The sequence below is a fragment of the Aedes aegypti genome, chromosome 1, assembly GCF_002204515.2.
Source record: "Aedes aegypti strain LVP_AGWG chromosome 1, AaegL5.0 Primary Assembly, whole genome shotgun sequence".
NCBI lineage: Eukaryota > Metazoa > Arthropoda > Insecta > Diptera > Culicidae > Aedes > Aedes aegypti.
In genome coordinates this window covers 39994420-40017523 of record NC_035107.1, presented here as the reverse complement: position 1 = coordinate 40017523, position 23104 = coordinate 39994420, and the positions used below count along the sequence as shown (strand labels likewise).

Genomic DNA, 23104 nt, shown 5'->3' with positions numbered 1-23104 from the left:
AATAGTTTAAATCCAATTAAATAACAAATTTTATTTGTGATGGAAATAAATTAGTCGAGTTCTTAAGTCAAAATTGAGGAGTTTGGACATGTGAAGTCCAAACATGTTGAAAAATATGTTTGTTTTTGAATTTTAGTTTATATTCTTCACCCTCTTATTGTTAGACTCAGTTTCTTAACCTAAAACAATATATAGATATTGGGTTTTCGTCAGATATTTCAAAAACTAGACCTCTATGCATAGGTCGACATAAGCTTTCCGCGACCTGTCAGATTCCGTCCGGCTGCTGCACTGCACTCTGCAAGTCGCGTCTTATCAGTTTTCAGCTTCAGCTGCGGTGCTTATCGATCGTTTTTCCGTCCGCGCGATTTGTTTGTGTTCGAAATCCTCTTGCTCTGCGTTGGAAAATCAATCAACAGGCAACAAAACAGGAAAGTCACCACCAGCAAGAGGAAAAAAGTGCGTGCGGATTCGCCTCCCGACCTGGTAACGCCGAATAAGATGTAGAAATTGGTGCGCCCCTTTTCCCAGGGAAAAGCACCGACCATCAGTCCGAGATAGAGAAAGATATTGCGGTAGGATTGTGGATTGTGATATAAGCAGGGCAGAAGAATGATGGGCATCCACGGAGAAAGCAGCAGCAGCGAACGGGAGTTCCTTGGGCTTTCGACGACCATTGCCCTGCAGCGGCTGCACGACGATATCGAGACGGTTCTGTGCGCCTACGAGGAGCGATTCGCCAAACAGAGGTTTGTTTTCGTTTCCTTTTTCAGGGCTGGTAGCAGATCGCTTTTTTAGAAACTTGGTCACTATTTTAATGCAAGTCTCTTAATTTCAATGGAAGTCTTGTTTTTTAATCCAATTCTCTCTAAAAACACTTATTTCCTTTTCCTTGCAGTGAATTCTAATTTGGAATACCTAACCAGAAATTTGTACAGTGATTACTCTGAAAATTCTCAAAAAGGATATTCTAGGATTTCCTTTTTCTAACAATTCCAGTTTTCCAGTAGTTACTCCAGCAGGTCTTCCGATTTCTACAGGGGTTCCTCCAAGAAAACCCCCAATGGTTTATCCCAGGTTGTTATTTTGAAGAAATTAGTTGAAGGTTTTTTTCCAGGAACTCCTTCAAGACTTCCTCAAGGAGTTCCTACTTCGATTTATTCATTTATTTCTCCAGCCATTTTTATATGAATTCCTTCGTGAATTAACATACGGGTTGTCTCAGGAATTGCTCTAAAATTTCAGGATCTATTACGAAACAAAATACACTTTTTAGCAATGAGGAAGTCATATCCGTGTTACAATACTATTCACGACGCCGGGCAAACTAAGCACTGCTGGTCTATTGCCAAATCATTCCATTTTACTTCCGCTTATGTCTAATATAAAGAATCACTACTTTGTACCTGACACAAGATATTCTCATGCAAAAATGGTCAATCGACAAAGAAAGCTCTCAGTTAATAACTGAGGAATAAGTGATCATAAAAACACTAAGCTGAGTAGCAGGCTCTGTTTCAGTTGGGACGTAACACCAGAGACGAATAAAGCCTCTAAAGTTCCTATTCTTGAAAATAGGAACTTCAGAGACTGTCTTCTTCGTCTACCAGCCCTGATTATTTCATATTGATTATATTCTAAACGAGGATTCTCATTGCAGGTGGCTGAAGAAGCTGAAACTGCCGTTTGCCGGAGGTCCCTCCAGCGTGCTCAGTTGGTTCTCCCTGTTGGCGACGGTTGCGGTTATGGTATCCTTCTTCCTAGTTGGATATTGTTTCTCCGCGGGATTCATTCTGAGCTTCCTGCTGCTGACGGTTGTGGTCATCACCCGAGAGGACCACCTGAAGCGAACGGAAATCTTCCGAAAGGTTCGGATGGTGCTGGAGGAGATCAAGTGCGGAACCGAACTGTGCCGCGATTGGACGCCCTCCAACTATCCGCATCTGTGCAGCCCTCTGTCCCCTTGTGTGACACTCCAGTGGACCTATCGCGATGGCAAGATCGTTAATCTCCCTTGGGCATTGCTCGTGCGGGGGGATTACATCGTTATGCGACCCGGTCAGGTGTCGCCAGGGACATGTACGGAAATGTCTGGGAAGCGATCCTTCAAATGCGGAGAAACGTACGGATTGACCCAAGAGATGGAACCGCCCAAGAAGCCAACGGCGCGCGCTCCGATGCCCGATTTGATTTGTGTCGTAGAAGTGACTCCATACCTGGAAAACCTCCGAACGACGCTGGATAACTTCCTGGACCGACCAACCACCATCATCGACCAGCAGCGGGATCTTCTGATAACGAAATGCATTCAACAGTGGGGCTTCCTGATAGTCTTCCTCCTGACTCTCACCGTTGGAGCTCTCCGATATCTCGGCTACTATCTAAACGGAAAGCTTCCAACCAACTGGATGAACGTATTCCTCCTAAATCCATCGGCTGCCTTACTCCCAGTCCTGCCGCTCATGTTTCCCCTCCTTTGGATAACGATCAACCTGTGGGGAACGGCTCGGCTCGAAACGCTTCTGTCCATCCCGCAGTCGGTGATGCGAGCGGAGGCGCAAAAATCTTTCCAGGAGGACCTGGATACGCCGACCGGAGATCTGGACCATGTTAAACTGCCGCGGCGGATAATCGCTTACTTCTGGTGGCAGCTGTTCCTTGGTCGTAGCGAACTGCTCAGTCGGAGCGCCAATGTTGTCCAGGTGCTGGGGTCCATAACGGTAAGTGGTTTATACCTTGCCTGCTATTTAATTCATCAATTTCATGATCAAAAATGAATAATTTCAGAAATATTGGTTTTAGGGCTTTTGAAGAAGTTCTTCGATATAAAAAGGCGTTCTCGTGAACTTTTTGGTACAGGTTGGACTCGATTATCCGGAGTATCGATTTTTTTTTTCACTCCGGATAATCGAATTACTAAGAAAAAAATTGAAATCTCTGATAAAAGAACATTAATATTATCTTTTTTTCGTTATTTTATTTATATAATGCGGTGTAGGGGTCTCTACGAAAAAAAAAATTTGACCAGCATACACAAAAAAACTTTTTCAAACCTCCCTTTTCTTCAATACGTTCTAAACTGCAAAACCATTCATATTCCCTGTCCTTTGGTTCAGAAAGGGGTATGGGCGCGTTCTGCCAACTCGGTCGAAGCAGATTTCTTGTGTGAACAAGTTACAACATGAACGTTCTAAAGTGCCAGAATGAAGTGTTGTGCTTGTGGGGAGCACTTGAAGATGGGATGAAAGGTCATTACTTCGCGTTTGTGCTTTACTCCTGCTTATCTTAAAAGTTATATTTCAATAACCGACTCTAAGTTTAACTATCTAAATTAACAGTTGCAAATATAATAATCGCTCTGAGCTCACTAACATGTCGTCGCGTTAATTTTATCATAATGATCTTTTATCTACATCCGTCGAACCATTCTGAATGGCCGTTGTGAGAATATCACCAAGAACTTCTCACATGCAATAAAGCTGAATTGTCCTACATTGAAACATTGAGGTTTTCGCTCTTTTGGATTCATTTTTTGTTGTTCGTCATCAGTATTGTTGAGATGTCCTCTATGCCGCACATGGCGTACAGTTATCATTGCCATGGAGTTTCTTGTAAGCTGCATGGGGATTGTTACCATGAGAATCCAAAGAGCGAATTTTGTATGATTTCATTGTAGGCCAATACAGCAATAAAGCATGTAACAATCACTAACATTTCTTCTCTCTTTATCCTTGTTTTCATATCTAACCCGCCATTACAACGAGGAAAAATTCATCGGAGAGGAAAGACATGCAGCGTACTGGCCGAGAAAAGATAAGTATCATGTTTTTGTAAATATTCTTATTACTGATTGCAAGGTGAATAAGATTAACTAAATTTTTAACTAATAACAAACTTGTTCCACAGAGCTATTTACAAAATACCACCCAAAATCCCTCCTTTCCCATATCCTTAGGCAAAACACTTCACTACCGCTATATGTATGACTGATTCATGTTCTTTTGACCTTGCATCATTCATACGTGTATTGGAAGTCAAGAGTAGAAGCAAAACTTAAAGAACCTTCTGGTCAAAGATGTTGCGTTGCCTACTTCCCAAACTACAAAATTCCCTCGGTGTATTATGGACGGTGTGGGTTTTTAAACTTATGCTGGAGACTTGGCCCCTGACCCCCTTGTACATCAATAAAATAAAATAAAATAAAAATAAAAACTGCAAAACCATTCATATTGTATATTGCAATGCCAAATTATCTCAGATTTATGCATAAAAATTGAAAAACAAGAACATCAAAAATAAAATTCCGGATAATCGAGTCTAAAATTCCGGATAATCGAATCCCGGATAATCGAGTCCCCGGATAATCGAGTCTCCGGATAATCGAATCCCGGATTATCGAGTCCGACCTGTATTATGAGCTTGACGATCAATCCTTATAAACGTGAGATGAAGAAATTTTTCTTTTAAACATGAATGGTATTTAGCAAAATAGTAGAGTACAGTAGTGTACATAAAAAAATGCGAAAATCGTCATATCATAAAAGTAGATGGAGTACCGTGTACCTTTTAATTCCGCTCCTAAATGCTTATCTTTGACAGATACGCGTATTTCGACTACCACTTGCAGTCTTCTTCAGTGTCAGTTACTCGTATCCACTGATCCACTGATACGAGTGGATACGAGTAACTGACACTGAAGAAGACTGCAAGTGGTAGTCGAAATACGCGTATCTGTCAAAGATAAGAATTTAGGAGCGGACTTAAAAGGTACACGGTACTCCATCTACTTTTAAGTTTCTCTATTGAGATTCTGCTCAGAGGATTCGAACATTAATAAGCGTCATGTCATGTTTTATAATAGTTTTTATATGTGAAATGAAAACGAATTAAAAATTGTGTTCATTATTTGAATTGTTATTCTGTAATCTGCTTGAAATTATTTCGGTAAAAGTAATTTTGCATGAAGCAAAAATATGAAATATTATTGTTTTTTTAAATTTTTGTCAATGCGATTTTTAGTTGTTGACTTTTTCGGCTATTTATTAGTTTGGATATGTAGCTCAAAGATCTATAACGAATCAAAATACACTTTTTAGCAATGAGGAAGTCATGTCCGTGTTACAATATTATTCTCGACGCCGAGCAAAATCAGCACTGCTGCTCTGGCCCAATCATTCCATTTTACTTCCGCACATCTCTCTATAAAGGATCACTAATTGTGACCATACAACAGACGTTCTCTAAGACCTCTTGTATTCTCTACAACCGAACAAACTGATATTTTTAACAAATAAGTGTAATTTTTAAATATTTGAAGTTTATTATCAAAGTATGTGACTATCAAACGCTTTTTCTGACTTTTAGAGAACAATACCTTCAAACTTTTTTGCTTTAGTACATTATTTATTTACTAGCTTACGCGACGTGGCTAGCCACGTTTCAACAATAGTTTAAAGCGAACGGCTATGTATAATCTTTCAAATCGCTTGTATTAACCGCAAAATCGCCTAAATTTATGCTCTGACCATACTTCCCGGTCAACCAGTCAGTGATTTTCGATAGCGATCGATATAGATTCGTTTTGAACCGTTAGCGATCGCCATCGTTGGTCAAAGATCTATAAAGAATTATGAAGACTGGTTGGTCGGGTTCATCGAGCACATGGCCTCAATACTGTTGTAGTGTTCAGATCTGAAATAATTATAGCCTTATATGCTGCTGTAGTGTTCCTTCTGTTGTGAAATATTTCATATGTTCCAGAAGATTCTATGAATTAGAGAGTAGAATCTTACCAACAATTCTAGCATATTCTCCCGAATAGCTGACGTCAATGTCATTTTCCAAAATCTCAGTGTGGTGAAAAAACCATCGGCTCAGGAATATATCGAGTCACGGAACAGAAATGTTTTGGAAAGCTGTTTTAGGGATCAAAGTAAGCATAGTATGCATCCATAAGACGATATCGAGTCGTTGTACATCGACTCATGGAGATTTCACTGTAAATAAATAAATCTTTTATCTTGATTTTACATATGTCGAACTCGTTTCACAATACGATTCAAGTTCGACAGAATTACAATTTGCTTGAAGTTGATTCCTAAACAGACGAAAATGGTGAAGGGTTCCAGAATATTCTACGAATTGGAATGACAATGTTCCAGAAAAATCCAGAATATTCTGTCAAAGAGCTATTGTAGTGCTCCACAAATTGCAATTGTAATGTTCTAATACTATAATTGACCGTTGTAGTGCTCTCAAATTGCTGTTGTAGTGCTCAACGAAACATTTCGATGAAACATTTCAAAGCGTTACTGACAGACAGACAACTCTGGGATTTTATATTTATGATTATTTAAAATGTGACGAAAAAAAATCCCAATACCAAAGTTTTTTTCAGAATATACTACAGTAATCAGAAATCACACTCATACTAATCCAAACGTCATTGTGAAATAAAATATGTAATACGTGTTTTTTTTTTCATCGTACTTTTCACGTAGCTTTTATGGGAATCATAGGTAAAGAAGAATGGATTAATTTATTTATTTCACTCCACCGAAGAAGGGCTTAATAGCTACGTGATTTTCCCATTCTTCTTACCATGTGATTTGATGATTGCTATAGAATGCTTTCAGTAAAAGTTAATCGTATTTATTTTTGATGCATTACGTTTAGTTTCGCTTTGTATTCTAAAATAACATTATGATTTAATAAAACAAGTACAAACATATATGTAAATTTAAACTTTTATTGAATCATCGATGCACAGTTTTAACCCTCTAATACCCCGCCTTTAGACGCGCGGTGCACTTTGGAGTTTTGTGTATTTTTTTCGTAGCTCGGAAATCAAAATGATTGTATTTTTGGCTTGAACCTTGACTCATAACACGCATATAAGAAAAAAAAATTATGACCTATAATTTTGTTGTAATTTTGAAAACTGTTTGAAAAATTGTATTCTTATATAACCTACAAAAGCCTGGGGTTTATTTAACGTGTAATATAAAAAATCGTACCTATTATATTTTTCTACTATCAACCTATAACAGAAGAAGAGCTTGGTGGTGATATTAAAATAATTTCCAACTTGCTTTTTTTTTAATTACACGGAAAATAGAAATATTTCCACAAAAATATTAGAAATTAGTTACAGTGAATCCTCCATGAGTCGATACTGAAGGGACCATCGACTCATGGAAATATCCGAGTCATGGAACAGCAATCCTTTGGAAAGCTGTTTTAAGGGACCATTATAGTAACCATGAAATTTTGTTTCTAGTATGATTCCATGAGTCGATATCGAGTCATGGAACATCGACTCATGGAGGTGTCACTGTATTTTTGAAAGTACCGTAAAAATTTGATTTCTTTTATTGTCAAAAATCAGTAACTAGAAGAGGCTCCAAGAAAATATGAAAAAAATAGGGACGTTCAAAAATAAAAATCATAAAAACCAAAGACCAAAATTCATAGATTTGTGAATAAAAAATAAATCATTGCCCAAAACGTGTTTAGAACGATTTTAGATAACAAAAAATGATATTTAGATCGAAAATAAAAATATGGGTATTAGAGGGTTAATAATCTACTTGGGAAAATGCTGAGTACCCTGGAGAGACATGGACTAGTGTTAAGGTTCAAATAATTAGTTATATTCTACATAAAACTGTTACGAAAGAGTGGCAATTTATGAAAATGTTGTTTGTTCTAGTGGTTTATAACTGCATTCTTTGTTTTTTATCGACGTCAACACCCGAACATATCACCTGTTTCTTCTAACGTATAACGTAAAACCATTTTTGGGGTTTTTCAACACCCTCACACAAATTAAAAATAAATTGCATGGCGCTTAAGAAATCTCAATCCCTCACTTTTTGTCTACGTCGAATGATTTCTAAAACTTTTTTTATTGTAGTTTGAAACTGTCACAGAGGACAACTAAGAAGTGGTACAGGAAATTATTTTCCGCAACTTTTTCCACTGAAAATATTAAAATAAGATTGTACGCCGCCAACTTGTTACGGAGTAACAGTTGAAAGGTTAACAATTTTTCACTCTATTATGCAATAATGGCTGAAAAATCTCAGAAATCTCTTACCTATCGTAATGTTCTCAATGACCTCAAAGGTTTACGCATGAGTTTAAAACGTTAATTCACATATTCAGTAAAATATATCAATTGTTTTCACTTACCCCATTTACCCACTTGCCCCGCGGTACCTTACATGTGTCTCTTATTTTGATTTACTTTTAATTTCATAATTCATAATATGATCTCAAAAAAAAAACAGTAAATAATTAATAAAAAAGAGTGCATAAATGTTTCTACACTTTACCCCGTGGTTAAGGTGATTATAGAAGGAAGCCACACCTCCAATTTTCAAGAGCACAAGACTTGAGAAGCAAACAACGCTCCGCGTTGAAAATATATCCCATTGGACGCCACCAGCAAGCAAGCAATTTGATTGGTTTTCAACGCGAACTGTTGTCAGATTCTCTCGTCTTGTGCACTTGAAAATTCATAGTTTGGCTTCGTTTTATAATCACCTATTAACCTTGGAAGTTATCCTTAGCAGCATTTCTTGTCAGTACGATTCGTAGCCTTTTTTGTCAGTACGAACTAGCCCCTTTACAATCACTTTCAGGTTGTATTACTAAAAAGACATGGCTTCTATGGAAGAAATAAAAAAAAAATGAAGTGCATGGAACATTGACATCTAAATAAATTTAGATAACAAAAATAGTCCGGTTGAAATCCCCGTGTAACACCATCGTGACCTTCCCTTGTAAGTTGCTTTAATAACGATGATAGAATAAAACATTAATTTGCATAATCTTGTGTAATAAATAAATGATTCAAAGTATGCAAAATACGCAAAGCAAAACGGATTGAATCTATAATAAAATTCTAGTGAATTTTCCTGGGAACATACCTTGGGTTTCATCAAATTCATCGGTAGAAAACATTGATAAATCACGTAGTTATTACACGGTTCTCCGATGAAAAGTAAGAAGTTCATTTGCTCATTCGTCGTGACTTATGATTCCTGTAAAAGCTACGTCAAAAGTGCTTCTTAAAAAATGTATAGGTTTTCACGTAACAATGGCGTTAAGATTATTTTGAGTGTAGAAGTCCTTTGTACCGTCGTTGGGGGTGACAATGGGTCAAAAAGGGATATGTACGATTTATTTATTGAATAACTATCGCAATTTAACTCCAATAAACTTCAAATTTGGTGTGTATGTACTTTGATGGAACATTAACAACTGTTCAAAAAAATTAAAGAAAAATATTTATTCACAGTGGCACCACAAGTGAATGAAAAATGACCCAATCTCACCCCATAGAGGGGGTGACATTGGGTCACTGTAATTAAAATAACTTGTTTTTGAAAATATGATTTCAAACCCATTCACAGCTGAAAAATATTGATGAAATACGATGCAAATAAGACGAAAAGATATCTAAGATGTTTCACAAGTATGATAAACCCACTTAAAAGAATGATTATACCAAAAACTTGAAGAGCTATGAGAATAAATATGTAAACCCAACATTTATCGTTAAGTTTACATAAATTTTCTTGTTTTTTTTCCATCAAATTGTTTTCAAAGTCTCATCCCCATTGCCATAAAGCCTATTCAGGTTTCCCAAAGGTGTACTGAAACAGTGATTATTTTAAACCTTCGCAAATAGTTGAATTTCGGTGCGACATTCCATGATCAATACGTTTCAGCAGATGTTGACGTCATAATCCCCGGTATTTCATTTGTACTTCCGTGAGATGTTTCTTTAATATGAAAACACTCATGAAATATTGAATTTGAAATTGAATTTAAGAAAAAAATCATTTACTAAAATTTTACGATGTTGCTGCGCACGGAAAACAGTTGCTGGTTTGAGAAGTGGTCAGGATGCGTTGAATTGTTATTCAATGCACCGAGTACTCAAGTAGACTTGTTTGATGTTTCAGAGATGCTGTATTTAGAAAGAATAAACAAATCTTAATGAAAAAAGAACACCCGACACCGTAAAATGTCAAAAAAAGGACTTGTGATTTCATTTACTATCGTTCTTACTTGACCAGGGCGTCGACTACCTGGAAAAACCTGGAAAGTCAGGGAATGTCAGGGAATTTATTTTTGACTTGAAAAGTCAGGGAAAATCAGGGAATTTCACTTGAGGTCAGGGAAAAAATGTCAATACTACAACATCAAACGAGTTTATTGTCTGCAAAGTAATTGATTATGCTAAATCAATACACCTTCAGCATGGCTTTGATTTGCAGCCGTGGACTTTAACCACTCGACTAAGGAACCAGGACCCAGAAAATTCAACAAAAATTCTGAGGATGATTCTCAAAGTTCCTCGATTATTTTTAGTAATCCAGAAAATTATTGAAAAGCAGAAATTTCAGGAATATAATTTGAAATAATCTTGATAATCTATTGACCAGTGCTGGGAATGGTAATAGTAGTAGGCTTGAATTTCACGAAAATCACGTGGCTCTTCCCAGTACAGTAGTTCAAAAACGTGAATCTCATCAAGTAGCCTATGTTGGGTGCATGAATTTTCTAAAACGTTAGTGTCATTGAAGGCTCGAAATGCGGGAAATGCAGAGGAAAATAGAACATTTTTCTACAGTAATTTTGGGTTGCCATTAGCAATGGGTGTTTTGCAATTTTCATGGCTTTTTGCCTACAGCAGCGATGGACGTGAGTTTCACTGGCTTCGTTGACTGTGATTGGCTTTGTTTGGCTACTGTAGAGTGAATTTCAGAATTTTTTCCAGCCCTGCTATTGACAATTTGTGATATTACTTAGAGATACTCGTAGATGAGTTCTTAAGAAAAGTTCCTCGGAGCATTGCTGAAGGTACGACAAGTACAAGAGAAACATTAGAAACCTTCTAATCAGCGCATTGTTCAAGCCCTGAATGCATTCCGTTAAGAATATTTAGATATTTTTTTCGTGGAAAAAAGCTAGGGGTAATTCATACCGAAATCCTAAAATATTAACTGTAACTAATCATCGTGAAGAATTATCAAAGATATTGTAAGGAAAAAATAAATAAAAACAATTTGGAAAAAATATGTTATCCTGAAAAATATTTTCATAAGAATTCCTGGAATAGTTCTAGGAAATCAAAATGCTATTTTTAGAAATATTTAAGACTGAAAGACATTCTCTAACATTTTTTAGAGAATCTTGGAGATGAGGAGCTTCTGGAGGAAATCTTTCAAGAGTTCATTGAGAAGTATTGAAGGAATATCTGGGAAAAATCTTAAGAATTTCAAGAAGAATTTCTGAGCAATCTATGTGGAATTCCTTGAAGCAATTCTCCAAGAAAGTTTTATGGCAATGGCTAGAATTTTGCCTGGAAGAAGCCAAATTTTTAGATAGATTTCTTCCACTAAAAAAAGTATGATGGATGATCGTAATAGTGTAGTGTGTTCTTGTATAAAAAAGGAAGGAGGACCAGAATTTTCGTTCATGCCTAAAATTTTGAATTAGGTCTGAAATAGTTCACTAGCCGAGAACATCTTTGTTCATACGGATCTTCAAGTTTGAAATGTAAATAGATTCTCAATTGTTCAGTTTTATCATATCAACTTGAATAAACGTTCAATGTCATCTGGCAGGTACATATATCTCAATAAAGCAAAAGCCTTTGATCAGTTTATTCATATGACCTATAACATAACGAATATGTATCTTCTTGTAAAAATCTTACTTATTTCGGTTCAAATTAACCAACTCAGTGGTCTGGAACTTTTCTGGAAAATGACTGGAAGGTCAGGGAAAGTCAGGGAATTTTATTTTCAAAATTGAGTCGAAACCCTGTTGACCCAATCTCACCCCCATTTCAATGTTTTAGACATTGTAACGAAAAAAAAAAAATTTTTTTTGTGGAAAAATCAAATAGATTCCGGGAAATACATGTGAAGTGTAATGAAAAGACTTTCAATTTTCTACTAATATAATTATAGACGTTAAAGTACATGCGTGATACTTTGCACAGGAGAAATCTAATTTTGTAAATTTTATCTAGTTTCATCATACAAGTTTATCGATATAGTAAACAAAAACTACTATTTCTAAAAATGTATATTGTGATGAATTACGTGTAATTATATGTTCCCCAACATATGAATTACAAATTTTAATAATATCAGCGTTATTGGCTGAAATATTTCATATAAGGACTGTTCATTTAAGAAAGTGGACACGTGTTTTTTACAGTAAACTGTTTATTTTCGAACAAATTCATGAGTTTACCTAAAATACATGGAAATCAACGTAATTTCGATCAAATTCACATAAATTTGAACATTTATTGAGCATTGCTGGAGAATGCTCTTACTTTTCTTTAGATACCTCCCATAAAATTCTGCACAACTTTTTTCGGAACTTTTAGAACTGCTTTTTGAACTGCTGACCACATTTTCTTGAAAAAATCGATGGAGCTTGCTTCTCTTCCATCCTTCTTAAGATGCCGTTTGATTATTGCCCAATATGTTTCAATGAGGCGTAGTTCTGAGCAGTTTGATGGATTCGATCATTTTTCTACAAATTCGACTTATTCCTTCTTGAGCATCTCCAAAATAGCTGAAGCATAGTGAGCCGATGCTAGGTCTGGCAAAAACAATGGAGGCATGGTATGCTTTCAGTAGATGGGCAGAAGCCATTTTTTAATTAATTTTTTAATTTAATAATACAGTTCTGTAATTTTCGCCGTTGATTGAACCCGTCGTGAAATATGTAGTACTTTCATACTGCAGGAGCAAATTGCTTGCCATATCAAATCATTTTTCCCAAATTTTTCTGTTGGGATGTATCGTACGTCGTCAGGAATATCTGTTTTGGCCACAGCGTTGAAAAAATTCAATTTGGACAATTCGCGATTTAAGCCAAATCTCGGAACGGCAGTTTTTCTGTACACCATTTGTGCAGAAAAAAATTGAGAGTCGCCATGTCAATTCGACCCATCGTTTAGAATTTATAATTTTTTTTGTCAACTTTTGTCTGCTGTCAAAATAAACACTTGAGATCACACTGAAACAAAATTTTATTTTTATTTATTTTTTTTTATCTGTATTAACGAGATTTTTAGCCCTGGGCTAGTTCATCTCGGGACCAACGGCTTTACTTCCCTTCCGAAGGAAGTCGTCACTATAACTTTTTACGTCATAAGTGACTATGTCGGGGGATGGGATTCGATCCCAGGTCCTCGGCGTGAGAGGCGTGTGTTCTAACCACTACACCAGGTCCGTCCCCTAAAATTTTATTTGTTTTTATGGAATTTTTACACCAAAATGCTAATATTTAGGTGTCCACTTTTTTAAATGAACAGTCCTTATCATATTTTTCCGTTTTGACCCAATCTCACCCCCTAGACCCATTGTCACCCCTATCGACGGTACCTTAAATATTTCACAGTTCAAAGTTTAACCTTCACAGTACTGGGTGCCGACATCATAGTTTTGCATCTTTCAATCGCGAGCAATGTCTTAATAATATTGAGTAATGGAAGAAAACAAATTCAACGTTTTTTTTACAATTATGCTACGACGGCCTCCCAACCTTAAGCTTAGAGCTGCACGTGGAGAAGCAAGTACCGTGGACGTACCATATTTGACGCGGTTAAGAAAATTCTAAATTCAAACATTTGTCAAATCGCCAAAATTTGTCCGATTTTGTTGAAATTTGAAGATGCTAACTCAACTATTATAGAATTAGAGAAAAATCGGTAAAAATATATTAAATGTTTTTTTCTTCGTTTTTTAATGACTTTATGTGGAAAATATTAGGTTCCTTAATTGACGCATCAATTCTTCAATGTTCCTTATTTGACGCACTAAAAATAATTGCAAAAGTTTAAAATTTACAAGAGTTTTAGTATTCAATAGTTCAATGAACTGAAAAAAGCGCTTGATAATGAACATAAAAGTTAGAACTTTTGGAAATAGTTTTTAATTACGTCCGGTAGTACTTTTGCTGTGCGTTCAGTTAAAGTGTAGAAAATAAAATAGAACGAAAACAACCGGTTCCAAAATTGACCATTTGAGAATCTTCATTACTTATAACACGTAAACTACGCCTACTATTCTCATGTTCTATGGAAACCTTATGAACCGCGGGACAAATATGCGTACAACCTACAGCATTATGGGCCTCGAAAACGATCGAGAACCATATATGGGTTCATCCATTAAGTACGTCATGTTATTAGGAGGAAGGGGGTGTTCTGCAAGATATGACGAATCATACAATTTTTTTAAGGGTTCCATATAAAAAGTGTGACGTAGGGCGGATAGGCGGTGTTGTGAAAATGGTATGTTTTTGTGACACGTATCTCATGGACACCCCCTATTGTATAAATGTTACTAAACCAACCATTGAACCAACACCTCATCTCCTGACGTGATTCATTGAAGCTTCCTTGAAACATTAGAGGACGTCCATAAACCTCTCTAAATTTTACCATTTTTAACACCTCTCCACCTTGGCTACATTTTTTGTATGAAAAGTGAGAATATTTCGTATGAATCGTTGCATTTCCCTGAACCCCCTCCTCTCCCTAAAATCGTTACATAATCTATGGATGACCCTTTACATGTGATTACATAAAGCATTGGGTTGTTTCGCGGACGTATTTTTTTAATGCAAGCAACAAAAATATTTATTTTGGTATTTTCGATCCAATAAAACATGCTGAACAAAATAGCAAATAATAAGTAACATTGTGTGCCTAACTTGACGCACAAGATTTAAATACAAAAAAATGTCTTAAAGCTTAAAAATAGAAAAATTTCGACGTCAATTCATGAATAAAAGAATATTACTGACTGTTGTTGATGATACTGCTGTAAAACAGCACCATATTTTCACGAAAATTGATCAACAACACTAGTAATGGAATGAAAGGAATGAAAAAAATGACGCACTTGTCGGATGCATTTTCAAATAGATTTTATTTTTTGCCTATTATTAATCAAAAATTAACTTTTTTCGATTAGAATCCTTCAATAACATGTAAACAAAGATTAAGCCATAAATTATCGAGTGCTAGTCTAAACTAGAATTAATTCATGATAACATTAATTAGAAAATGCGTCAAGTTTGGACCCGCGTCAAATATGGTACGTTCACGGTAGAAAAGTTTTTAAAGGGCTTGTGAAAAAATGGTGCAGAAACATCGAAAAACCAAAAAGTTATCGCTGTTTGATTTTTTTTTTTTTTTTTTGTGGTGAAAAAATGAAACTGCCGGAGGAGGGGTTAACTAAATCACTGTGCCTTGATTAAATAGGTTTTTTGACTAGGTTTTCTCAATTATAGGCATTGTGCTGCGTGGACAAGAAGGGAATCCTATCGTGGCCGAATCCCACAGCGGAGAAGGTGTTCTTCCTGAGGAACGCGTCCAATAACGAGAACAGCGGTTCGGACCAGTCGGAGCAGAGTAGTTTGAACTCACAGGTTGGTACGAAGAGGGCAGAGAGTATTGCATTTTTTCCAAACTACTCTCTCTCATTAACGCTGCTTAAGTTTCGGATCGATCTACCCCACATTCGGCCTACAAAGTATCAAAATTGTGTGCAAAATTCTGAAATGGAGCAGGGATGTTCCAAGAATTGACATGCCGAAATAATCAAGCTGATTCCAGCTTAGTTTTTGACTACACAAGACACTACAATATACACAGGAAAATGGTCGGTGTTTGTGCTAGATCCTTCTAGCAACACTGTAGAATGTTCCTTTCTTTTATATACTATATCTGTTTAAAGTATGACATCGCATCATCTAGTTGTACAATATACGTTTTGAATACTGCTTCATCTCCCAGAAAAGTTACTACAAAAACACTTCAACAAAAACTTACGTTTTCCGGTTATTCAGAAAACAGGTGATTTAATACTCGATGAAGCTAAATCGATGGACAAAGTGAAGTGAAGTTAAAAAGTAATCAAATAATTTTGTTCAAAACATGGATTGTGACCAGCTTAGTTGTTTCCTATCATGTATCCAGTGTTACCAGCTTAAATCAATACAATACAGCAATGATTCAGGAAATCCCTGCTCTCACCCTTCCCTATCTCATTGCAAACAAAATACAGAACATACCTTCTCTTCCGTTTTACGTTATGTCAATATCCACCAACCAATTTGTTAACCTCCTATTGGTTTTTCCAGTGCTGCCAGGAACACTACCACCCACTCTCGCATATAATCGAGCTGGTATTGATGTCGATGTGACTTTATCATTCTGTTTGGTTGTTTTGGATTTTCGTTTTTTTACTTTCTGTTTTAAATATCTCGATTATGCTTGACTTTCAACGTGTGCTACTGTTGTATCCGGATACTGTTGTTGGCCTGTGTTTCTTTCCTTTCTAATAGTCCCTCAGAACCGACGCCCATTCAATCACCAAACTAAACTGGGATTTTTATCTTCTCTCTTTCTTTGTGTGTTCCCTTTGCACCTGAATGTTTGTGTGATTGTTTGCATGCAGAGTTCCCAAAAGGAGGGTGCCGGAGCAATTGCCGAAGTGCTGGACCTAACGCACGATCAACACAGCCCCTTCAAGTTGGAATTCGACGATCACGACTTCAAGAACCACCTAAATTCGTTGAAACCATTGGGTAAGAGCCTCCTACGTCCAACCGAGGATACCTAACATCGCTTTGCTTCCCCGCAGGCCTTGCAATCCTGGTGAACACATGCTGCCCCCACACGCAGACCCACTACGCCAAGTTCTGCGGGCACGTGACGGCCGTCGCGATGCTGGACAAGGACTTGGTGCCCGTGACGAACCGGTATGCGATTGTAGAGTCGAGTTTGAATAGCTTTATGCATGGGTATGTACTAGGCATACCAAGTTTCTAATTTGGTGTTTGCTACATTTTTCTTGTTTTCTCATATCGCCTTGTTTTTCGGAGTCCATCCATCCCTCCCTCATCCTGTGATCCTTCCGCTGTTTTTTTTTGGATCGTGCGCTTTTTCGGTTTCAAAATTTTTATCCCACATTTCAAATTACGCCAATCAACGCATGAAGGAAGCAGGTGGATCCATTGAAAAGCATGGCTTTTCCATCGCATCCGGTGCGTTGAGCTTTGATTTTACCCATTTAACTTTGCCATTCACCATCTCAGCTTGTGTTACGGTTAATTTTTAAAATGAAATGGTCTCACCTCAGAATGACCAGAGCTCAGGTAACTATTACTCTTTCAAGTACATGCATCACATTATGATTTCGGACGGTTATGGGCCAAAATGGGGGTGATTTAATCTGCTTGGTTTTAATTATTTATTAGTAGTTGCTGTTGTTTGTATGTTTGTATATAGATTTTTTTCATTCATATTCTGTCATGTTGCGAATTTTTCAATCGATACGTTTTTGATGTTTTAAAAGGTAACTAATTGGTACTACTATGAGTGGCCCATAAAATTCGTCAAAAGGAACATCGGAACGGAAGGTATTAATGAAATTTTGCTAGGATTTAGTCGACTCAAGTATATCATTAACTAGAACCTGCGCAATTCGTTGTAAAATCAATTCAAACAAAATTTGCCAATTGGAATCAAAATCTGTCGAACATGTTATTCTCAATTCGCACAATTCTATCGCAACGAGAGTTTAACTTGTTTTGATTGTAAGTGCATGAAATATTCCTTTGTTGAGATTCGGCCAGGAATGTGTCAGTGGCATCACTTTTTTCATCTGTTAGAACATCTGGATCTGTGGAACTGAATGCTACTCGAAATCTTGAATGAGTAGGGTAGAAGCACCGGTTTTGGCCATAGTGGGTTATATACCATTTTACACAGAAAATTATCATGCCACACTTTTTTTTAGTAGAACACATTCACATAAGAGGGCTACATTCATTTATTTGTAAAAATTGATTCCAAAAATAAAATAAAAAATTATCCTTGTGATTTTAGCCTCTATACACCCAATTTGGCCAGGGTCTTCCTCATTCGGCCACTCTCATAAGAAATCAACGTGATTGGCCAATTTCGGAACCCACGTTAAGAATGTGGCTGAAACTGGTTCTGATAGTCTATATGAACTAACGTGATTTGCAATGCCAAAATAATGTTTGTGCTCAGTTCTGATATTTTTCTCACATAATATGGATTGAAGCCTATTTGCAGAACGTGTGGGGTTATCCATAAATTATTTTTCTTAATATGTTCTCTTAGGCTAGCCAAAACCGGTGCTTTTACTCTATGCTCAATATAATTAGTTTCTCTAATGGTGGTAAGCTCCATCGAAGTTAATATGCCAATCGCGTATTATCCTCGATTTTACTATAGTAAAATCGAGCATAATACGCGATAGGCGTATTAACTTCAATGGAGCTTACCACCATAAATGTGTCTGGTTTGTTTTTGAAACTAATCTTCAACATGTCCATAACGTGGCTTTTTAGGAGGGTGGTGTAATTCTACGCTTTTATGACGAACCATGTATTAGGTATGGAAAAATAGGCTACGATGAGGCAGGAGGTGTCAAAAATAGACCAAAAAAATGCTAGGTCATTTATGGCAGCGAATCATCTTTCGATGGAAGAAGAAAATCAGTGTAATTTGGTGGGCTCAAGTGTTCGTACACAGGGCTTGAATCCCTTGCAAAGGCCACTAGAGCTCAGTGTTGCATATCAAAAAGAGCTAGATCGAGTGAAAAAAGAGCAACGGGAAATGGAGCGCAATTTGTGCGATCGTTTGGAGCTCATCATGGAGAAAGTGCTTCGCATCAAAGAGGCATTGAACCAAGACGCTGCGAATAATGTACACTTCTTGAATCTGCAGCTGCAAACAATTCAGAAGTCGTATGAAGAGTACGACTCAGTGTACAACGAAGCGGTAAGTCTCGTCGCCAAGAATAAAAAAGGTGAGTGGAAAAATGATTACCTCAATTTTGAAACCCTTCACGCCGAGCTGTACGTAACGGAGCAGACAAGGATTGCAGACCTGCAACGGGGTGAATCAAATCGAGCTTTGACGCTAAACGCTAATGCGTCAGAGTTTTCTCCACGACCTCAGGTGGTACACAGTGTCCCTCAACTCCAAGTGCCGCTACCGACATTTGACGGAAAATTGGAGAACTGGCACTCCTTCAAATGTATGTTTCAAACCGTAATGGGTCGGTATCCAAATGAGTCGCCAGCGATCAAATTGTACCACCTTAAAAATTCCCTAATCAGCAACGCTGCAAGTAAGATTGATCAAGAGTTGATAAACAATAATGACTACGAGTCAGCATGGCGTTTACTGGACGATGCTTATGAAGATGAACGATTGATTATCGATACTCATATCGATGCGTTGCTTGATCTGCCGAAGTTGACCAGGGAAAACGGCGACGAGATGCGTAAGCTTGTTGAAACGTGTACAAAACATGTTGATGCGCTAAAGAATCAAGATCTTCCGGTAGAGGGCCTGTCGGAAATGATTCTTATCAACGTTATCAGTAAGCGACTGGACAGAGAGAGCAGGAAGCTTTGGGAGTCATCATTGAATCGCGGTGATTTGCCTTCATTTGACGATTTGATTGATTTTCTCAAAGAGCGTAGCTGTGTTCTCCAGAAGTTGAAGAGTTACGCCCATATTAATCAACCGCAAACGACGGCAAAATATGGTCAACTGGCTTCCACGACAAAAGCCAAGCAAACGAAGATGTTTGTTCAAACGAATAAAGAAGCATGTCCTTGTTGCTCCAACCCCCACATCATCTACAAGTGCGCAGATTTCAAGAAGCTTTCTGTAGCAGAGCGTTTCGATAAGGTCAAGCGTATGGGCCTGTGCTTCAACTGCCTGCGTCCAGGGCATCGCACAGTGGACTGCTCATCGGATCAGCATTGCAAGGCCTGCGCTAAGCATCACCACAGCCTCCTCCACAACGAGCGCTCAGAAGATCCCAAGAAGAAAGTTGAGGCTGCTCAGCCGAAGAATCAAGTGGAAGCAGAGAAGAAGGAAGAGTTATCGCCTGCAGCAGAGCAGCGCACAGTCAGCTGCTGTACACAAACGCGAGCAGCTCCGAAGCAGATTTTTCTGTCTACAGCAAAGATCGTAGTGTTTGGTTCCGGTAATACAACAACAACCTGTAGAGCGTTACTGAATTGCTGCTCCGAGTACAACATCATTACGGAAAGATTGGCCAAGAAGTTGAACATGCAGCTTTTGGTGATCAACCCGCCGATTTCTATCTGCGATTTAAATGGAATGGAGACAACAGCCAACAAGGTCGCTCAAACGAAGGTGTCATCTCGAGATGGTGAATTTACTGCAATTCTGGACTTCATAGTTACGCCGTCCATCACCGAGTTGCCAACAGGTAAGGTAGAAACTCAAAACTGGCCACTCCTTGCTGGCATAGAGCTGGCAGACCCGGCATTCAACGTGCCGGACGATGTAGATGTGATTATCGGTGCTGAGCTGTACTACGATGTTCTGAAGAAAGGGCGTCTCAAGATTGGAGCCGACTTCCCGATTCTGGCTGAAACAGTATTCGGGTGGGTCGTAAGTGGTCCTGCAAAATCTCAGCAACAGGCTAGCCAGAAACGAATATGTCAGCTGAACACCACCCACGAAGATGTCAATCGCACCCTCTCCAAGTTCTGGGAATTGGAGACGGGATACTCAGTAAGATGACTGCAACAGAGCGTGCTGTAGAGCAGCACTTTGCAGAGACACACACGTGCAACATCAATGGTAGGTACGTGGTCAGACTGCCGTTCAACGATCTGAAGAGTCAACTGGGCGACTCATACGAGAACGCAAAACGTCGATTTGGAAAGCTGATGGTCAGTCTTGCCAAATATCCAAGCAAACAAGAGGCCTATAAGCAATTCATGAAGGAATATGAGACCCTCGGCCATATGCAGGAGGTAAGCGACAACCCGGAACATGGATACTTCATACCGCATCACGCGGTCTATAAGGACTCGAGCTCGACTACAAAAGTGCGAGTAGTGTTCGATGCTTCTGCGGCGTCTTCTACAGGAGTATCCCTCAACGACACTCAGCTAATAGGGCCCACAGTTCAGAGTGATTTAGTCACTATCATGCTACGATTCTGTACGCACCAGGTTGTTTTAACAGCGGATGTACCTAAGATGTACATGCAGGTACAAATACACCCTGATGATAGAGTGTACCAGCGAATTGTGTGGTTAAACGACGCGAACGAAATGACTACCTTCGAATTAAAAACAGTCACATACGGCTGTTCAAGCGCTCCCTACCTGGCAACTAAAGCACTGACACAACTGGCTACGGACGAAGCTGACGCCTTTCCATTGGCAGCTCGTGTTGTCAAGGAGGATAGTTACGTAGACGATTTCATCACTGGGGGCAAATCAGCTGCAGATGTTAAGGAGACCTACTCGCAGTTAACCAACATGTTGAGCCGCGATGGATTTGGCGTGCATCAATTTTGCTCAAACAGCGTAGAAGTTCTACAGTTAATTCCACCAGAGTTGCAGGTAGACTTCGAGATGTCCGAGATCAATGACACCATCAAGACATTAGGACTGATTTGGAATCCAAGCTATGACTACTTCGTGTTCAACGTGCCACTCCCGGCGTACAATGAAGCTAAACCCACGAAAAGGATTGTGCTTTCGGAAATCAGCAAGCTGTTTGATCCGTTGGGATTCCTGGGACCGGTGGTGACAACTGCGAAGCTGATAATGCAAGAGTTGTGGCGTTTGAAGCTAGATTGGAACGATGAGTTTGCCAGATGAACAGATGCAGCTGTGGATAGCTTTCCGTTAACAGTTGGTTGCAGTACGACAAAAAAGGAAGAAAAGGTGTGTCATTTCCGGAAATGCTGTGAAGATCGAGTTACTTGGATATTGTGATGCCTCGAAACGTGCATATGGTGCGGTTCTGTTCGTTCGAAGAGAACTCAACGATGGCACTATCAACATACAACTAGTGTGTAGCAAATCTCGAGTTGCACCTCTAAAGCCGACCACTATACCTAGACTTGAATTGTGTGGCGCACTAGTGTTGGCACAGTTGGTGCAGAAGGCGATTGAATCCTTGAAGGTGAAGTTCGACAGTGTAACGCTATATTCCGATTCAATGATTTGTTTGAGTTGGCTAAGTCACCAGCGCTGTTGAATGAGTTTGTGTGCAATCGAGTGGCTACCATCGTCGAACTAACTCAGAACTACAAATGGGACTACGTTAGGTCCGAGAACAATCCTGCTGATGTGCTGTCTCGGGGATTGTATCCAGAGCAGTTGATCGAAGAAGAACTTTGGTGAAGAGAAACTTTAAAGTAGATGGAGTACCGTGTACCTTTTAATTCCGCTCCTAAATGCTTATCTTTGACAGATACGCGTATTTCGACTACCACTTGCAGTCTTCTTCAGTGTCAGTTACTCGTATCCAGAGTGGATACGAGTAACTGACACTGAAGAAGACTGCAAGTGGTAGTCGAAATACGCGTATCTGTCAAAGATAAGCATTTAGGAGCGGAATTAAAAGGTACACGGTACTCCATCTACTTTAAAGTTTCTCTATTTGAGATTCTGCTCAAAGGATTCGAACATTCATTAAAGAGTTTGGTGGAGAGCTGCGCCAGAGCAATGGCAGCATGGAGGAATATAAGATGAAGCCTTTCCTGTACTGGCAGATGATGAGCTACCGGAGCTGCGAAGTTCGAAATGTGTGCTTGCTACAACCGTGACAAAATCGTGTAACAACTGGAATCGAGTCAGCAACTTCAACCGATTGCAACGTGCCTGGGCATATGTTTGGAGATTTGTTGAAATAACCCGTACGAAGAAGAGAAACCCTGTCAGCAATCCCATCACAGCTAGCGAATTGTCCAGGGCTGCTCAAATTATCTTCAAGATCGTTCAACAGGAAGCATTCAAGGAGGAATTTAAGTACTTGCAGTCCACAGACAAAAAGCGGAACGACCTTTCAAGCCTGGCACCCTTTGTTGACGACAAAGGCCTCCTTCGAGTTGGTGGACGACTGAAGTATTCAAATATTCCACACGAGGGCAAACACCAGTTGCTGCTTCCGGAACGACATCCGGTAGTCGAGCTGCTGGTCCGCTATTTTCATGAGAAGAACCTTCACGTT

General features: G+C 38.6%; 1 protein-coding gene across 3 annotated transcripts in view; it reads left to right on the top strand.

Moving 5' to 3' along the window:
- Nucleotides 1-267: 267 nt before the first annotated feature.
- LOC5576924 (transmembrane protein 94) overlaps nt 268-23104 on the top strand; it is a 28912-nt gene continuing 6075 nt past the window's right edge. Inside the window, exons 1-6 of one of the 3 annotated variants that reach the window (XM_021839468.1) lie at nt 268-749; nt 1661-2720; nt 15340-15477; nt 16192-16236; nt 16509-16638; nt 16695-16854. In XM_021839468.1, coding sequence (XP_021695160.1) covers nt 613-749; nt 1661-2720; nt 15340-15477; nt 16192-16236; nt 16509-16638; nt 16695-16854 — 1670 coding nt within the window. In that variant the 5' untranslated portion in view covers nt 268-612. The remainder of the gene's footprint in view (nt 750-1660; nt 2721-15339; nt 15478-16191; nt 16237-16508; nt 16639-16694; nt 16855-23104) is intronic. The other 2 variants (XM_021839469.1, XM_021839470.1) reach the window with 2 other exon arrangements.